This window comes from Zootoca vivipara, chromosome 7 (genome assembly GCF_963506605.1).
Source record: "Zootoca vivipara chromosome 7, rZooViv1.1, whole genome shotgun sequence".
NCBI lineage: Eukaryota > Metazoa > Chordata > Lepidosauria > Squamata > Lacertidae > Zootoca > Zootoca vivipara.
The window spans coordinates 69,053,258-69,073,060 of record NC_083282.1 but is presented as its reverse complement, the minus strand read 5'-3'; the positions used below and the strand labels follow the sequence as shown (position 1 = coordinate 69,073,060).

General features: G+C 40.0%; 1 protein-coding gene across 4 annotated transcripts in view; it reads left to right on the top strand.

Annotated features, from left to right (window-relative positions):
• The window catches only part of NCOA6 (nuclear receptor coactivator 6), a 47,164-nt gene extending 28,723 nt beyond the window's left edge, over nt 1-18,441 (top strand). For all 4 annotated transcript variants that reach the window (XM_035123920.2, XM_035123919.2, XM_060277253.1 and 1 more), the window contains 6 exons: nt 9,199-9,320; nt 9,675-12,629; nt 13,655-13,708; nt 14,905-14,944; nt 15,933-16,081; nt 17,122-18,441. In XM_035123920.2, the coding sequence (XP_034979811.2) occupies nt 9,199-9,320; nt 9,675-12,629; nt 13,655-13,708; nt 14,905-14,944; nt 15,933-16,081; nt 17,122-17,168 (3,367 nt within the window). In that variant the 3' untranslated portion in view covers nt 17,169-18,441. The remainder of the gene's footprint in view (nt 1-9,198; nt 9,321-9,674; nt 12,630-13,654; nt 13,709-14,904; nt 14,945-15,932; nt 16,082-17,121) is intronic.
• The last annotated feature ends 1,362 nt before the right edge of the window (nt 18,442-19,803 follow it).

Here is a 19,803-nt window from a genome sequence, read left to right as displayed (position 1 = left end):
GTAGCTTATCAAGCTTTTCACTCCTTTAGGAAACTTGTTTGAAGCAGAGCATAGCAAAACAGTTACCTGGAGGGAATTGATTCACAGTTTGTAGATTCTTAGACAAAAGGAAAATCTGGTACAAGTAATTGAGATTATTATAATAACATGATAAAGAGCAATAAACTGTGGCAGGCATCTGAGATATTATGTTGTTGGAGGTAAGAAGTACAGTTGCTGGAGTAAGAAACTTCCAGAGTGATTTCTCCTTTCAGTTGAGACTTCTGTGGAGTTCATTTATTGATTAATATGCATTAAACCAAGAAACCCATCCTCTTATAACTGATCGTTAACATTCTGGGTCTCCTAATTCTGCTTTCTTATTTCACTGGTACACTGGAATTTTCAATATCTTATATCATGAGTAGAGATGTGAAGGCCCGGGAAAAAAACGGAATTTTTTTTTTTGGGGGGGGGGGTTCCTGAAGCCTTTTGGTTTTTTCTGAAAAATTGAAAAAATAAAAAATAGATTATGGAATGTTTTATTTTAACATGATGAATAAAATATTTTAAGATAAAGGGTTCAAATATTTTATAAATCATTTTTTAAAAAATATGTATGGTTTCAGATTGTTCAAATTTCTGTGAGGACAAGCAAGTCCTAGGTTACAAACCGAACTCTCCAATGCAAGAACAAGATACATTTCTTCCTTTAGGAGGTGCTTTTGTCACCAGAAAAGAAAAAAGTTTCAGTTTTGGTTTTGCATGCGTGTGGTATGCATTGGTTCTGTTCCTCTTCACTAGGCCTCAAAGTACTGGAAGAAAATATAGAGCAACAAAAAGGGCATGAAAGTATATAAATTTAAAAAGGTAAGAGTTTTCATTTATTTGATTCCAGAAAACTGAATCATTTAGCTACATTAGTTTATAACCTTTGTGTAAATAATAATTTAATAATAATTTAATTACTACTAATCTGGCCCTTTACTTCCCCTCCACCCACTACCATAGATTAGTGTCTTCTTGCAAACTAACTAACCATTAAATTATTCTTTCTTCCTACTCCCCTCAGGAAAATGGTGAGACCAACATCTATCATATGGAAGCATTTTCACATTACAAGTTCCTCTGAGAAGAAAAATGTGATTTGCAAATATTGTCAGATGAAATATGCATTTCCAAATGCTACCAGGATGACAAAACACATTCTTGTATGTAACAAGTGTCCTGTAGATATTAAAAAATTCTTCATGGATCTAAGTGAAGAGGACCACAATGATGGAAATGCACATAGTTTTTTTCAACATTCTCGTTCAAGAAGTCATCTTTTCTACTCCATCTGTAATATCAGCAGCAACACAAAGTGTTGTCCCACCAGCAGCATCTTCAAGTGAACAGATACTGAAGACAGGAAGCTTTAAAATTACTAAGACCATCATACCATTTGCCCAGCAGACATTCTTTGAGCAAGCCTCTTTTAGAGTCAGAATATGAACGTGTAATGGAATATGTGCAAGGAAAAAATAATGAAGCACTGTGTCTTGCACTACTTACAGATGGAAGGACAAATGTGAGAAGAGAAGGAATTATACATTTTGATATAACAACACCTCAACCAGTTTGTTTTTTTTACAAAAGCATTGAAACATGAGAGAATAGACATACTGCAGAGTATATCAGCTGTAAAATATGTGAAGTCCTACAGAAAATTGGGAGGGGTAAAGTATTTGCTTTGCTGATTGACAATGCCAGCAATATGAAAGCAGCATGGGAGATCATAATGGATAAGCACCCACATATTACTGCAATAGGATGTGCATCTCATGGGCTAAACTTGCTTCTTAATGATATAATGAAACTGGACACCCTTCAAAGGATCTATAGACAAGCAAAAGAAGTTATAAAACATGCAAAAGGTACTCATATTGTAGCTGCAGTTTTCAAGAAGAAGCAAGTAGGAAAAAATGTGAAGAATAAAAGAGTAGTAAATATCGGTGGGTTGGAGTGCTGATCTCCTTTGAAAGTTTATTTTAAAAAAAACAAAGAAGCTCTTCAAGAAACAGTAATAGTTGAAGATCTTAAAGTACCCAGGAGTGTAAGAAACACTGTTCTTGATCAGGAAGTCTTCTGGGTTTAGCTGCAATATTCCCTGAAGATTCTAAAGCCAATTGCTGCAGCAATCACTGCATCTGAATCTGATAGTGCACTTTTGTCAGAAATTCCTTATCTAATGACAAAGATAAAAACAGCTGTTTTTGAACATCTCAGTATATCTCCACTTACAACTATAGAAGCAAGTAAAGCGAAAGATTTTATTTTTAAAAAGGGAAGAATTTTGTTGCCATCCAATTCATGCTGCTGCAAATCAGCTGGATCCAGGATTCAAAGGTGACAATGTAAGTGATGATAGCACTGTTACTGCATTTGACTGGATTACAAAACAAGCATCACATTTAGGACTTGCTGTTGGGAAGGTACTTTCAAATGTTGCAGAATATAGAACATATTCAGGGATTTGGTCCAGGAATGCAAGCTGGGATTCTGCCAAACATTCCTCCTGCAACATGGTGGCAAGGTCTTTATGCAACACAGCCTCTGACTCCTCTTGCTTCTCGCCTTCTTCAGATTCCTCCAACTTCTGCAGCATGTGAAAGAATCTGGTCTATGTTTGGAAACACACTAAATCAGCGCCGTCTTAAGCGACCCTGTCGCCATGGTGCGCCGGATCTCTCCTGCGCCCTTCCGCCCCGTTTCCCAGCACGGTGGGCGGGTGGGTGCGGGGCTGCTGCAGACACAGCGCGATCTCTCCGGCGCCCTCCCGCCCCGTTTCCCAGCGCGGTGGGCAGGTGGGCGCCACGCGCAGCGGACCGGCGGACCGGCCGGCCAGCAGGCGGGCGCAGCTTGCGGCGCCCTCCTGGCGGGCCGGCGCCATGGTGCCCTGCGCCACCGGGGGTCTACGATGAGCCGGCCCTGCACTAAATCAAGAAATAAGCTGACATGTGAAAGGTAGAGAAGCTTGTTTCAATCTGAGCAAACCGTCAGTTTTTAGAAGTCCATAATAACTGTGATAATGACAGACACAACAGAGTAGATGCAGAAGCAAAGACTGAAACGGATACTGATCATTACAGCTCAGAAAATGATTCTGATTAAATTTCATGCCCATTCATTGAAACTTCCTTCTTCAGTTCTTTTTATGAGAATGTTTTTTTAAATACTGTGGAGAGGAAATATGAATAATTGCTACTTCTGGGTTTTAAAAAATGGTTTTGTGGAGGTTTTTTGTTGTTGTTCCACATAAACTAGTAAACAGTTTAGGAGATTGTTGCTCCATTTGTTACAAATACAAATAAATATTATTTTAAAAGTAAATTCTGTTTGTAATAATTGTTTGGATACACTATATTTTTAATATGCTAGTTGTGATAATTTTATGCCCATTAAAATTGTCCATAGTTATATTTTATGTTTCTAAAGTAACAGAATGACTTTCAATCTGGAGAAGAAGAAAAAAGTGCTAATGTAGCAATTTTTTTTCAATTTTTCTGAAAAATTCCGTTTTCTCCTGGAAAAAAACAGGGGTTTTCCCGAGCTTCTAATTTTCCAGAAATTTTACATCTCTAATCATGAGAGCATTAGAGCTCATTATATATTTGTGGGTGTTAACAGCTGTAGTGCTTTGTGCCTCTCTCTGCAAATTGGTAATGGCAACAGTAGATGTGATTGCTTGCTGAAGATTATTGGATAGGTTTGCTTTTGTAGATGCACAAATGTTTCCCTGAAATAAGCAAGTTTGACAACATTTCAACAATTATCTCACAGGTTGTATGTTGCCCTTTCAACATAAGCATAATCAGAATGAGAAAACAGTCAGGGGTCTCTTTTCTGAGCTTTTAAGATAAGCATGTTGGTTGGTTTGTTTGTTTGTTTGTTTGTTAAATATATGTCCTGTTCTTCCCCTAAAAGGAGCCTTCATGTATTCTGGATCTTGGAGAGGGTAGCACAGTGACTATTAGTGGCAAAAAAATATAGCTGCATGGGGAAAGAAATTTCTCCCACCACCACTGTACCTGCTTCAGATTAAATACTATAAAATAAATAAATATAACTCTCACACTTGAAGCAAAGTAAAACATTCCTGGAAAAAAATAAACAAGCAAGTTGCTCCACATTCTATTACCACAGATTTATATAGGCACACACAGCCTCTACTTCCAGCCATGCAGCTTACGCCTACTCTCCTAATGGGTTTCAGTCCAGAATTGGTTCTACTGCTTCTGGGAACAATGGCTGAGAGGGAGACAACACAGAATCGGAGAGTGACCCCAACAAGATCTGAGCAACGAAAGAAGAGGTCATAAACTTGAATAAAGTTGAATTTTCACACTTTGTTCTGAATTTAATTTGATCCCCCCCAAACCCCCCTGGAATTCATTGGCAATGATTTTGGTGGTAGCAGAAAAAGAGATTGTGTGGATACAGGTGAAAGCCAGAGCATTTATATAAAGCTGCTGACAATTTCCAGTTCCTAATACTTTCCACACTTAAATATACCTGAACATAAGATAGTACACTCACTGGAGTTCTTACCATACACAGAACTGAGATTAAATTAGTTTTAAAGTTAAAAAAAAACTATTTTGAAGCATATGCTCCCTTTTTTATTTTATTTGTTTAATGTTTCCTAAGAAGTCAATAGTGTGTTTTAGATTGTGGAGGAAAACTACCAGCACAAAACTTTTCCATTTGGTCAGAAACCTGGCTGTGATTTCTACTACAGGAAACATGGTGCAGATATATACATAGATAAATGTAAAGTGAAAGTTCCCCACCCCTGCCTCACTGGCCAACTTTCTGTTTGGTGAGTATGGCAGAAGTGAAGAAAAAATCACTAGAGGAAAGTGCAAGAGTAAGAGAGAGAATATCTCAACCAGTATGTTTCAGTGTATGATGATGGTTGATATAGGATGGTGTGCATGTGCAGAAACTAATCTTGCTAGCAAATAAGCACACCCATTTCTAATTTTGTACCCTTGTCCCTTTTTAGCCTGCTTAGGATTTCTTCAGCAAAAAAATGTTAGCCAAAGAGTTTTATAGAGGCACTAAATTTTTACTAACTCTTCCTCCCTCCTGACTTCGGGGAAAAAATTATGAACATACAATGACTTCTAGACCTTTTCTATCCCTGTCTTTTTAGCAATCCATAGAGTCGGCTTTCTGTCACTTCCCCCCCCCCCAAAAAACCCAGCAAGGTTAAGTTTCAGTAAGATCACATGGCTCTGTACTTGAATAGGCATGTCTTCTTTCATTTTTTTAAACAAATCCTAAGCCATGCCCAAAAATGTCCCAATGTATAGCCCATTAATAATGAAAGGAGAATGCATTGATGTATTACTGAGTAAAACAAGGGAGATGGTAAGAGAGAGAACAGTTTTAACCACAAATAAGTTGAAAACACGTAACTGTATTTTTGCAAGTGTGAGATTTTAGGACACTGACAGAGTATAGAAATCCATGGGCAAAAAACCTAGAGTTCATAAAAGGTATAGGGTTATAGCCATTCATGAAACAGACTTCCATGTGTGCAACAGAACTTCCCCTTGCTTTCCTGCAGCCCCTTGCACACCCTCAAAATCTGCTTCAGTGGGTTAGGGGACCCTGTGGAGCAGATTTAGGAGGTGCATTTGGGGAGAGGAAGTCCCATTGCGTGAGCAAAAATTTGCTTGAGCAGTGTTAGACACGGCCCATAAGGTTTAGGGCAGATTAAATGTGAAAAAGCAAGGAACATTGTCCACAGTAGCCTTAAAGATATGGGGTGATACTCAACTATTGCTTCATTCAGAGTAGACTCATTGAAACTAATGACCACAACTAAATTAGGTGTGTTAATTGCAAACTCTGCATAAATGTGAGTGAATGCCAGCCCCAGTGTGATGCGAAGTTGCAAAGAATACTGAGAATCAGTTTTCAGAGGGCACATGCTTGTGGAATTTAGACAGGTGAGCATTGTGGTTTATGTTAGGGCAGGAAATTTGGGGAAGACAAAACAAAATATCCATTGGGTGACATCTAACATCACTCACATGACAGCATGTCTTCTTCCTCAGGGCTCTGCATTCCCATGTGTTCTGGAAGGTGTGTCAATCCTCAAATACATATTGGGGAAATGTGGTGCCAAGTGCGAGAGGCAGGAGAGCAAAGAACTTCTGTTGCACAAGTGCAAGTCTCTTGTGCTGAGAGATTGGCACCCATTGCTGGCTTTTAAATCTAACAAAAACAATCATGGGACACCTTAAAACATCTCCTTATGTTTGTATTGTGTTTTTTTTTGCTTCTGGAAATGATACGTGAATAAGCATTTTTTAAAACGAATAGATTGCAGCAGGAGTTTTCGCAAGCGAGAGTATTACTTCATCAAAGGCATGATGAAGAAACACTTGCTCCCAACAGCTTATAAAATATTGTGATGATGCAATATAAGAGTCTGTTGGTGTAGTAAGGCTGTTTATAATCTCTGCTACAGCAGACTAATATGGTTAGTCTCCTGGAACCTTTCTTTGAGACAATACTTTATTTTGTTCAGGTATAAACTTTTAAGATACCATATGCAATAAATTCATGTAGAACTGGCAGTACATTTCTGTTACATTTATTAATGCATGGGTAGCCTACATGGTACTCTCCGTTTGTTTTGGACTACAACCTTTGGCTAAGGCTGATAGGTGTTTTAGCCCACAACATCTAGTGGTCACTGTATTTGCTAGCCTTGGGTTGTTCCATGTTTCAGAATTGTCTACTGAGGATTCATTCTGATTTGTTTGCAGGGAGCAGGGTCGACCCACCCATGAGATGAGGTGAAGCAGTTGCCTCAGGCAGCAGTTCTGGCCTCCGAGGAGCGTGCCACTGCAATGTGCCACCACCTATTCCTCTCCAGCCTCCTTTTACTCCCCCACTGCATTCAGTGTAGGGGGTGGCAGAGGAGGAGGAAGAGCCAGGTGGCATATTCAGTTTTGCCTCAAGGAGCAAAACATCCTGGGCCAGCCCAGGTAGGGAGGTTAGATACTGTTATGTCAAGCAAATGTTATCACGCAATTCCCAGTGCATTTCCCCATCACTTTCCTTATTGCAAAAAGTTCAGTTTTGGGGGTGAGAGAGCAGGTTTGTTGTGCAAGAACTCCATATCCACTTTAATTGTGCAACCTAAATTTCGCAGTTAGTATGCGATTGAAAATAGTGGCACTCTGGAAGAATCCCTGGTGGATATGGAAATGGGGCAGGTTTCTGTGCAATTGTGTTTGTATGTCGCAGAGTGCCTGATAACTGTTCATTCTCAATGGGGTTCATCTGGTTTTCCTTTTGAAACCACTTCCTCTTGGTCCCTCCACATGCCTTGGGGTAGTCATTTGTGTGGAGTTTTGGGGCTAGTATCAAGCAGGGATTGCAGTGCTAATCTCTATCACTGATTTCCAAGGTTGCAAGAGTATAAAAGACAATAGAGTATATTCCACTCACAGTAATGTGTTTACCCTAGAACTGCTCAGCTTTTTCCTTGCTATAACAAATTTCCTCAATTGTAACTTCCCTGGGTAACTTATTTATCCAATTTCCTAGTTCAAAAGCAGAGATACAATGGATGTAGAAATAAGCTACCGCTCTTAATAGACTCACTAAAAGTGAACTTTACAGAAAGCTTGTAACGTGTAACATTGACATGCGAGTCAACATCCCTGTTGCCACATCAAAGCGCTTGTGATCAGTTTGCGGAGAGGCAGGGCTTAACAGCAGCTATTTTATTTGCAGAGAAATAGGCAGTGATTAGAGTGAACAGGAAATTTGGTGGTGAGAGGGGGGAATTCTCAGGCATCACCCTTCCCCTGGATCAAAGGCTATATCAATGGTTCTATCTCACTAGCTTTTAAAGTCTAATTGGGAAAAACTAATCATGTCCTACGCAGGCCTTATCACACTGGGTCAGAAACTGTATTGCTGTAGCGAACAAGGCAGGAGATGGCTGCCTTACAGTCATTCTGTTGTGTCTATTGTTACTTCACTCCCAAATCTAAAAATAACAGCTTCATATGTGGTGAGTGGCCTTCAAAGGGAAGATCCATAGCTCAGTGGATAGAGCTTGTGTCAGGTCTATTATCTTTATCTGACATCTCTTAAAAGCAGCTTTCTCTAACCTTGAGTCCCCATATGTTTAACTAAATGCTTGTCAAATCCAGTCAGCGTGGCCAAGGGTCAGAGACGAGATGGGAATGGTAGTCCCAACATCATCTAGGGACCCAATGATGGGTTAAAGCTGTCTTAAATGGTCATGGGTTGCAGAACTGGAAAACACCAAACATCTCTGTCTGAAACTGGACAGCTGCTGGCTTCATAGGCAGTATTAGCCAAGATCGACCATTTTCTGATTCAAGACTGACTAAATTCTAGTCCAGAGTCTGCTTAAATCATATTTTTATCATTGTCATTTGTCTCATGATGGAAGGTTCTAAAAGATAACCAGCTTTCAGTAATTCTAATTTGAAGGGGTATCAGCCTCCCTGTTACACCTGAGCATCTATGGCTGCAATCCTGAACACATTTACCAGGGCATAAGCACCATTGAACATGTTGGAAGTTGCTTCTGAATAAACTTGGGCAGGCCTTTGCCATATTCTACATTACATTTTTTGTGCTTTGGCTTAAAAACGGGAGACACAGTTGAGGCTTGAGGGGAATCCTGAGCAAAGGTTGCTACAAGGTAGATAAACAGTCCTTTTTGTGCTTCTTACCCGATATAAGTATTTTAAGATCTAGGGCTAAAAAATAACTCTGCCTTAAACTAATGAACAAAATAAGCAGTGACCTTGTTTGTTAATACTACTTGGGTCCAGAGGTGGTTGTATGTTACACCAGCAACATATTTAGGTGACTCCTCTACACAGGACACTGAGGCGAGGTGACACTTGAGTTCCCACTATGTGTAGTGCACTTGAGAACATGCACAGAATGGAAGGTAAGAGTGGGGAAGGCACCAAATAAATATTCAGCCAAATTACCAAAGTCCGTCCCTGGTTACACACAGCTGGCTATAATATCAAAAGTATGGTGGTATAAAAATGCCATGAATGTGCTATACTTCCCCCGTTGTGTAATGTAATGAATTTCAGCTTTCTATTCTTTTTTTAAAAAAAGAACTCAAACTGCATTAGTCATATGCATTTCTGTCTTTAGTGCTTCAGAACCACGCCCAGCAGGCCTTGAAGAGTCAGATCAGCCACCATTACCAGGAGAGCAAGGTATAAATTTGGATAACACTGGACATAAGCTTTCGGACTTCACAAACAGGCCACCAGGTGATGAGCATGTTTTGATTATTTTTAATGTACTCTTTATATACAATAGTATCATTTACTGTGCTTCACTCATTGCTTATTACGACTGAACCCGAATGTGGTATTCCTACTACTTGCAGGCACACTGACAGGGACTGAATCACATGTTAGTTATTCGGGTCCATGTAGCGTACCTTTCCCCACTTCAAACTTATTTTCGTTTCCCCCCCACAAAACAAACCTTAGGCTACATTGTTATCCAATGACACAACTTGCATTCCATATTTGCAATAACTATAGACAATACAAAAGAGGCCAGTTTTAGTGACATCTTGCAGATTTTTGATAAACGAGTGTTTCTATTTATCTCTCTAGGCTATCCAGCCCAGCCAATGGAACAAAGAGCTCTTCAGCAAATACCTCCTCAGCTTTTGCAGCATGGACAGCAGCAGCAGCAGCCACCAACACCTCAACAGACACAGTCCCAGCAGCAACAGATGATGATGATGCTCATGATGCAACAGGACCCTAAATCTGTCAGGCTTCCTGTTTCCCAAGGTGCCCATCAACCTAGAGGCCCTCTGAATGTAGACTCACAAAGAATGCCAATGCAGCAGGGGGGCAACATGTCGGTGATGGTTAATCTTCAAGGTCCTGGATCAGTGCCTCCATCTCCTGACAAGCAAAGGATCCCAATGCCAAACAATCAGCCTCTTTTGAACAGTGCACGGAAGATGGTTTACCCAGATAATGCACAGAATCCAACCAGCTCTCCACTGGGAGAAGTTTCATCAGTGCCCTCTGTTTCAGAAGGAAATGGGCCTGAAGTCCCTTTAGCACCTGGGCCTCAAAATAATATAGCACCCCATTTAGTAGTTTCACAAAACCAGTTAATGATGGCAGGGCCAAAACCTGGACCTTCTCCAATGTCAGCTCCCCAAGGTACAAGCCCTCAGCAGCAGTCTAATTCTCTTACAGGCCCTCACCCGCATCATTTTCAAAATGTTCCTACCACATCACAAACATCGAGACCCAAAACTCCAAACAGGGCAAGTCCAAGACCATACTATCCGCAGACTCCCAATAACCGTCCACCAAGCACAGAGCCATCAGAAATTAGTTTATCTCCAGAGAGGCTCAACGCTTCTATTGCAGGCCTCTTTCCTCCTCAGATTAATATTCCTTTGCCTCCCAGGCCCCATCTTAATAGAGGATTTGATCAGCAGGGTCTTAATCCAACCACTTTGAAGGCTATTGGGCAAGCACCCTCAAATCTTGCACTGAATAGCCAATCGAGTTTTGTTTCACCACAAGCACATAAGTTGGACTCCATGGCTATTAGTTCAGGAAAGCAAACCAATGCTTGTGGAGCAAAGCGAGCCAGTCCGAGTAACAGCAGAAGGTCCAGCCCTGGATCCAGTAGGAAAACAACACCAAGCCCTGGGAGGCAGAACTCAAAAGCAACCAAGTTAGGTTTGACATCTCAGCAGAATCCAGGGCTCATGCAAAACATAGACTTACAAAGAAGTATGATGGTCGGTCCAGCCTCTTTGCAAATGCCTACGCCTGGAAGTTTTCAGAATAATGGTATGATAGCTGCCCAGAATCCTGCAATCCCTGTATCAGTCATGACTGGTATTCCTGAGGATAATAAAGATGGCTTTAGCACCTCTCAAGAGAGTGTGTGCCAGAATATGCAGGTTGCCCCAGTAAACAAAGATCAGCGCAACATTGAGCTGAAAGGCGTTCCCAGCCAAGAAATTAAAATACTGGTCCATGAAGAGCAACAGAAGAGGGAGGCCCCTCCTACAGAATCCAACAAGCTTCCCAGTCTGGAAGAAAACAAGAATATTATCTCTCCAGCTATGCGGGAGGCACCAACATCCTTAAGTCAACTTCTTGACAATTCTGGGGCTCCTAATGTTACCATTAAGCCTCCTGGTCTCCCTAGCCTTGAAGTGCCTCCACCAGTGACTTATGCAGATGAATTCAAAAAGATTGCTGCCATTCCTCCTCCCCAGCAGGATCCGCCTTCTAGTAAAGACTCTGTTTGTTCCCTAAGTTTACCTGCAAATACTGAAGCCTGTTCAACTCAAGTGCAACAAGATCTGGGTGACATAAATTCAAGTGTTTCCCAGAATATTTCTCCAGTAATACAGAGGCCTGTTAGCTCTGCTTCTATTTCTACATCACTCCCACCCAATCAGATAACAGTATTTGTAACTTCCAACCCTATTACATCATCATCTAACACACCTGCATCATTGCCCTCTCATCTACAGTCTACATTAATGCCTGCTGTTGTCACCATGCCTAGTGTTGGCAATAAAGTTATTGCTTCTGAAGGACAAACAACAGTTCAGTCCAATGCTCGGCCTCAGTTCATTACGCCAGTTTTTATAAATTCATCCTCAATAATTCAGGTTATGAAAGGATCCCAGCCAAGTACAATTCCTGCAACTCCAATGACTTCTAATTCTAATTTAATACCACAGTCTGTTGCAGTTGTTGGTCCTTTGCATTTGTCCCAGAATATAAAATTCTCATCAGGGCCTGCTCCTCCTTGTTCGTCTTCTAATACTCCTATCTCAAGTATACCAACAAGTCGGCCAGTGGTTATTAATTCATTGCCATCTATTCAGCTTCCTTCTCCCTCATTAATGGCTCCTTCAAGCACTTCTCCGCATCCTTCCATTCAGCAAGTCAAAGATTTCAACCCAGAGGAGTTAAGTTCTCAGACATCAACATCTGACTCAAATGCTGAAGCAACCTCACAGCCTGGAGCTGTGGTCTCCCCATCTGGTGATCAGAGCCCTGGATCTTCCATCAACAGACGAAGTCCAGTTTCATCTACAAAGGGAAAAGGGAAGGTGGACAGAATTGGTCAGTTTTTGCTGACAAAAGCATGCAAGAAAGTCACAGACTCCGTTGACAAAGGGGACGATCAGTATGGTGTGGAAGGAGAAGTGGAAGGTCAAGGACAAGACATTTCAATCATCAACAGTCTGGAAATGGAACAGTTACCAGTAGAACTAGAAGACAATATGGTGGCCTCTCCGGGTCCCACTCTTTTGAAACAAAGCACTTCCGGAACTGGCCATTTAAGTGCTAGTACTACTGCTGCTGTTTCTGCCTCTGTATCTCTAAGCTTATCAGGTAGCACTCCTTCCACTAATGTTCTTTCAGTTGTAACCACTCCAGTGATCTCTGACATCCTAACCACAATTCCAAGCACTAATGGTAACACCTGCAGTTTACCTGCGGAGCAGGTTGGGATTGGACCAGAAGATGAGAAAACAGAAGACCACCATGAATCACCACAGAATAAGGGTATGTTACTCATAAACGTATTGAGCTATTATTCCATTCACTCTGTCGCCAATAATCCAATTCATCTGAAATACATGTGATGTTATGCTTCTGCAAGTATGAATTAAGGATGGGTCATGGTGACAAGGAGGGAGGTTTTTTGTGTGTGTGTTGAGGCCTAGAACAGTAGAACTGGAACAATTGGAAGAAGGAATCTCTTCCAAGAAGCTCTGTTTCTCAAGTTAAATGTAACAATATGTACAATACTGTATTTAAACATGGCTTTAAAAAGCATTTTAGTCAAAGTATTGCAAATCCCACTGATCAAAGATTGAGCGTTAGTAATGATAGCAGTACAATAGCATTTGAATAACTTAATGAACAACGCTATTCAAATGATGAATTCTGTTCTATTGTGTAATCTGAGAACCTTCCAAATTTATTGCTTCTGTAGCATAGTGGAAAGATCTTTATATAATGTCTCTGACTCCTCTGGTTTCTCACCTGTCTCAGATTCATTTGTCCTCTGTAACAAGTAAAATAATGTGATGAGTATTTGAAAATACATACCTCTGATGAACAAAGTAACGTATGAAAAAAGCTAATGCAAATGTTCCATATATACTGGGGATCTTGGAAATGTCTGCTTTTATACTAAATTGTGTAAATAAACCAAACACTATAATAATGGATCAAAGTGAAATTAGTGCATAGAATTGGCATTCCATAGCATCCATATTTATACAATAGTTCCCCCCCCCCCAATCACTTAAACAAGATACTAAGAAGGCCCTAAATGCTTTGGGTGGGGGGGATTTTGTTTCATTGTTTTCAAATACTTTTGTCTCCTTGACTTATGGTATAACTTGGGGCTATCAATGATATACCTTTAGTTTTCTGCTTAGCATAGGGTTTTCCACTTCGGGGACATTCATATCTTGCAGTGTGATACAGAGCAGTCTGTATTTTCTAGATATTTGTATTCTTTGTTTGTATTTCTTAAGACTGAAAAGTGCATTGGTAGCTTCTTATCTATCTTGTTTCAGCCTCTTTATCCCAGACTCCAGTTGCAACACCAGAAAGTACTGTTCAAAAAACAGGTATGTTTTCCCTTAGACTAAATGGCATACATGTTTATAGGGAAATATATATGTGCATAAATCTCTTCCCTGTATTTTATGTTATCTGCAAGATAGATTTGTAATTTATATTGGAAGAAATATTGTATGTAGTCACAGTATTAAACTGAAGAGTTCAGAAATAATGTATCACATTGACACTGTTTTGACACTGGTCAGAGCAAAGGAAGTGTACTGCAATAGTTTGCAGCTGTATTAGTTTTGGATTGTTTATGCACTAATTATTTTAAAATGAGCAATAAATTTAGGAGTTATGGGGATGAGATTAGAGGCAGTTTATCACAAGGTAAAGAAAAACCTGAATTAAGTTGGTTATGTCTGCTGTTTGGGGTGAGGAGCGATAGGCATTCTGTTCTTCAGAGGATGGTCTGGGGAACACTATCTGACCTCATCTCAAGTGATCAAGCTCCATAATAAAACTGGCAGCATCTAGCAATATGGGCACCGCAGTTATGGAGTGCACATACTCAGAATTCAAAGCTAAATGTAACAGAGATAAAACATTACAAGTTGAAAGCATGCTTTCTTTTCTTTAAAAGTAGGTAAATGTATTCTAGTAAACCTTCAGCTTAACCCACATTTAACTAGTTCACATTCAGCTTTAAATGCAGGGCAAAAATAAAAAAATCAGGAAGGGGGTGGGGTTTCAGGAAAAATGACTTTGGCAATCCCACCTGCCATTGAACCCAATGGGTTTTTGACAATACTATACACAATTTTGGCTTAGGTGTGATCCCTTGGAACGTAACCCCTGCATAAGCTGCAGGCTTGGTGTACTACACTTTGATTAAAAGTTGACAGGGTTGCACTTCATCTGATCTCTGCTTAGTTTATAGCACTGACTTACTTACTCAGACAGGGAAAGGGAGTTGGTGGGGGCAGAAGTGTTGCAAAGATGATCTGGTGAATTGTGCATTTTAGGCCCATTAAAGTCTGAAGTGACCTCCATTTCCTTAGATCAAGAATTATGTGATACATGATGAGGCTACTAATATCTGCTTAGATTTGTCATGTTGAAATATTGCTAGATAGATAACCTATCACTTATTCTCAGAGTAGCAGTTAGATTTCTTAATGATACCCATTTTCTTTTCTTTTCTATATGCTTCAGCAGTAGAGTAACTGATCACCCCACCCCCTCCATTTATCTGTTTCAGAACTGGAAGCAAATTCTGCAATTATTTCTGGCCTGGTTACGTAAGTAATTCACTATGGAATGATAGTAAAGGAGAAGTAATTTCTGTTCTTGGTTTATGTAGTAATGTGTATTACATAACTTTAAAGTATTATGTAATTTCTCTCTCCTTGGCCATGTCTTGTAGAAATCTGCCTAACACAGAGGAAAAGTGCAAACTGGTGGCTGATTCTTGCAAAGACGTAGAAATAGAAACAGAGATACTTGATTGTCACTGTACCACTTGTTTACAGTGAGAATAAACGAGCCCCCCTCCCCCACAATATCTCAGTCCTTGTTACACTCTGTGTGCTGTCGTACGACCACCAACTCCGAACGTCAGAACTTGCATGTGAACCTAATTTAGCATCCTGCATTTATTTCAATTAGTGACATAGGCTAGGGCTCTCATAAAAGCAAGAATGCTTCTTCCCAGGATGTGCCAATTGTATCCAATGTTAGCCCTACACAGAGCAGATCCATTCAAGTTAATAAGCATGCCTTTCTTAGGTTCATTAATTTCAGTAGATCTACAAGTAAAATTTAGCTAGATAGAACCCATTCTGTTAAATAGCCTAACACTTATCTTTCAGTCAAATATACTGAACTATACAGTCCTCCCCTAGATTGGACCAAAACATCTAGGACTAAGGGCTGAACCTTCCTCCTTTGGTTATTTTCTCAAAAGACCAAATATGCATCTTGCCTGGCTTTTCTGTGGCAAGGGTATTTTGCTTCCAAATAACGATACTTGACACCCCTTCATTGTAAAGAGGAATGTAGTTTCTGGATACCAGTCCTAGCACTGTGTTCCATATGTTCAAATGACTGGACCTATGTTTTTATTTATAAAAGTAGCTCTGTTCTTGGTTCCTTGTATTGTCACCGACTAATATTTCCAGAAGCATACAAAGCAAGAAACTTTAGTGTTGATGTTGCAAGGCTATCTTCCTGTTTTTCTTGTAGCATGAATTGTATGTAAATACACAGCTCTTGTATCACTTTTATCAGAAATGAGACGAAGGAGAGCTGCGAAAAGGCGAAAACTCTGAGCAGAAGGAATTCAAGAACGGAGGAATCTTCAGCAGTGCAGGAGACTGTGGAGAATGGGCAGCGCAAGAGGTCCTCCAGACCAGCATCGGCATCCAGCACTGCAAAAGGTAAGGTGCTCAGTTGTTTTCACCCAGTATGTTCCCTTTGGCTTAGAGTTAATTTAATGTGGTGTCGAAATTCTAGAACTAGGAATGAAAAGGAAACAATTTTATTGCATCCAGTTTTATTGTTTTTTTACCTTTCTCTTCTCCATTCTGAATGTCTCCTAAAATATTATATTCAGTACCCATTAACACAGCAAATAGCTTGAAAAGTCACTTTATAAATCTTGAATAGATGGAATATTTAAGTACAGTGGAACCTCTGTTTATGAACACCTCGGTTTACGAATTTTCAGTTTACGAACACCGCGGACCCGTCTGGAACGGATTAATCCACTTTCCATTACTTTCAATGGGAAAGTTTGCTTCAGTTTATGAACGCTTCAGTTTAAGTACTCTGCGGACTGTCTGGAACGGATTAATCCACTTTCCATTACTTTCAATGGGAAAGTTCACTTCAGTTTATGAATGCTTCAGTTTATGAACAGACTTCTGGAACCAATTGTGTTCATAAACCGAGGTACCACTGTATTAGAAGATATTTTCACCCTAAAATATGAAAGGCAGAAGACAAAACCTTGCCTCTCTCTGCAAAATTGGTTTTGCAGAGGAATGAATTTACTTATACTGTTCGTGCTTGTCTGTAGACATCAGTATACTGCAGGCACCCCCAAACTTCAGCCCTCCAGATGTTTTGTACTACAATTCCCATCTTCCCCAACCACTAGAGTTGGCTAGGGATCATGGGAGTTGTGAGCCAAAACATCTGGAGGGCCGCAGTTTGGGGATGCCTAGTTTACTGTTTATAAAAGCAAACTGTGCTGTTGTAACAGGTGTTCCCCAGTCTGGTGCCCTCCAGACAGGGTCGGTCCACCTGTGAGGCAAGGTGTAAAGACCATTTTCTGAGAACTTAGTAGACTGACTGGACAAACCTTAAAACAGAAAATATTAGTATGGTTAATACAGCATGATCCCCTCCTCCCTGTAGTTTATTTTTTTTATTTGTTTAATTAATAATCTTCCAAACTGCTTTCACCCCCCAACAGAAACAAATGCGAGTGTTATGCAGTCAAAAAGAAGAAAATCCAAATGAAGTACAGACTGGATATGCAAGGCTTGTAAATGTGTGAATTTTTTTACCGATAGCAGTTCTGAACTGTGATTTCTCACTATATATAAAAAACAAAAAAAACTAAACAAAAATTCTAAAATTCTGTACAGTAATTAATTTTACTATGATCCTGTTCCCAGTAAATGCAACGTTTCTTTTTTCTGAAGACTAAATGATGAGTTGGGGGAATCAGGTTATTTGTTAAATTCTCTGGTTTTATAAAGTCTATACATAGCACACTAGATTTAGCGTGTTGTAAAGAATCTGAGGAGATAATTGTAAATTTATATCTACGTTTTCACTTTTCATAGGAGAAACTAGAGTACAGGGTTGTCATGGTTTTTTTAGATATTAAAATGATGTATTGTGCTGTTGGTCAAGTACTGTATGTGAATAGCAGTTTAAAGGGTTATATATGGCCCAATCTTGGAAATGTAAATAGTTTTATTATATAGTAGGCTTGATGTATTTGTTGTAGAAAAGGACCAGTGGAAAAAAATGAGAGAGTTTGTGAAATGTGGATTACCTAGTGCTCTAAATAAATGTCATCGATCTATAATTTGTATTGTATGTTATTTAACACCAGCTCCTTTCACATTGGGTGTGGGTTACTGGGGAGTTCAGGGACAACATCAGTAAGAGAAGTGCTTTATAGTTCTGCCACCTCAAAAATTTGTTAAGCCATGTTTTTAAAAAATATGAAGCAGCCGAACTCCTTGATACCATAGAGCAGATCTATTCAAATCTCTTGTCCTTCACTGTCTTCATTACTCCTTCCTTTACCTGGTTCACTTCCAACCAGGCTTGTGATGTGTGGAACCCAGGATATAGGAGAGCAGTGTTTCCCAAACTTGGGTCTCCAGTTGTTTTTGGACTACAGCTCCCATCATCCCTAGCTAGCAAGACCAGTGGTCTTCAGAATAATACTGTATACATGACCATTTCCTGTTGGTTGTTGAGTGCTGGAACACTAGTTGAGCTATGTCCTGTGTTTTGAGAGTGGAGGCTGCTTCTCGGGAATCCTTTCTTTCTGGGAACATTTAAAGCAGTGGTAACCAATGTGGAACTCTCCACATAGTAACTCTCTGTTACTATCATGGAGCGTTCATGAATATTTTCATGCTTGGCACGTGATAAAGTACTCTTTGTTCTGTGGCAAAGCAGCTCACATGGGAAAAGATAGCAAAGCAACAGAGGGCCATAGCAAATGGAAGGAGCATGGAGGCAATGTGGAAGTAGAATGGTATGCAAGGACTTGGTCATGCAAATGTGCAGACAGAGCTTTAGCTCAAGTTCCATAATTTTTAGATCCGCAGCCCACCCATTCAGAAAGGTTCATTTCATTTTGATCTCTATTTGGTTGGCATGTGAAATCCTATGCAAGTTAACTAGTATGAATCTACTTTCTCTTCCTGGGTCTCGATTGCCAAATGGCCCAATTGCCAAACAAACAAGAGAAATGTCAGCTGGTTTATTCCAACTGTAGCTACTAGGACTAAGTTGGCTTGTATCAAAGTGTTTCCTCAAGTTTATCCCGTTTATAAAACCACATAATGTCTCATTCATGCAGGGTTTCAGATATCTTGAGAGTTTGCTATGAGCACTGATAGAATGGAGGGATTTATTAAACAAATTTTCTAAATTGGAGTGACTCCTCAGCTACAGTACGTGGGGCATTTGACTAATTAGAAGCCTTATGGTGTAACATGTTGTGTCATGTATTTTAAGAAATCTAGTAAACACATCGGTTATGGTTTAAATATATTTTTTATTTCTTGTCCCACCCCTACCCCCCAAAAAGAGGACACCATTACAGTCTAACAATCAAAACCATATTACACACACACAGGCACACCACAGAACACTTTGAGGCAATTGTGTCCTTTGCTCTGTCAACTCCTTGCAAATGCCTAAACAGTACCCTACAAGCAATGGGCTTCCACCTTCCATTAGCCAACCTTATACTTCTTCAGCAGGTAACAAACACATAAGGACACATTTTGTTTAAACAAGGTATTTGTTCTATGGTATAAGTGATGCGGAAAAGGTTGGTGGGCAGACTTTCATCTAGTCTATGTAAGGCATACAATAAGGATCTATGCTTAAAAACCATGCCCCCGCTTCCCTGTCAGCAGAACAGAACAGAGAGAATGACCAGAAATGAATTTGTCTCGAACACTGAATAACTCTTCTCTAACATGTGCATTTGAAATGCAAAGGTTCCCCCTCCCCACCTTTGGAAGTGGCATTATAACAGCAGAGAAGGGGGTAAGTGTGTTTGTGTGTCTAAAATAAAAATAAATGCTTTAATACATTTTTAATGGGTTTTTAAGACTAAAACCAAAAAGCACTTTTTGGTTTGAAAAGCCTACGGAAAACAAACAAAAGGTAACTACCCTAATACTATTTTGACAAAATGCTGGTGGTAGGGAAAGGGCTGTCGCTCAGTGGGAAAGCATCTGCTTTGCACACAGAAGGCCCTCTGTTAAGCCCCAGCAGCTCCAGGTAGGGCTGGGAGAGACCCCCACCTGAAATCCTGGAGAGCCACTGCCAGTCAGTGTAAACTATACTGAGCAAGGTGGACCCAACGGCCTGACTTGGTGTAAGAATGTGAGAA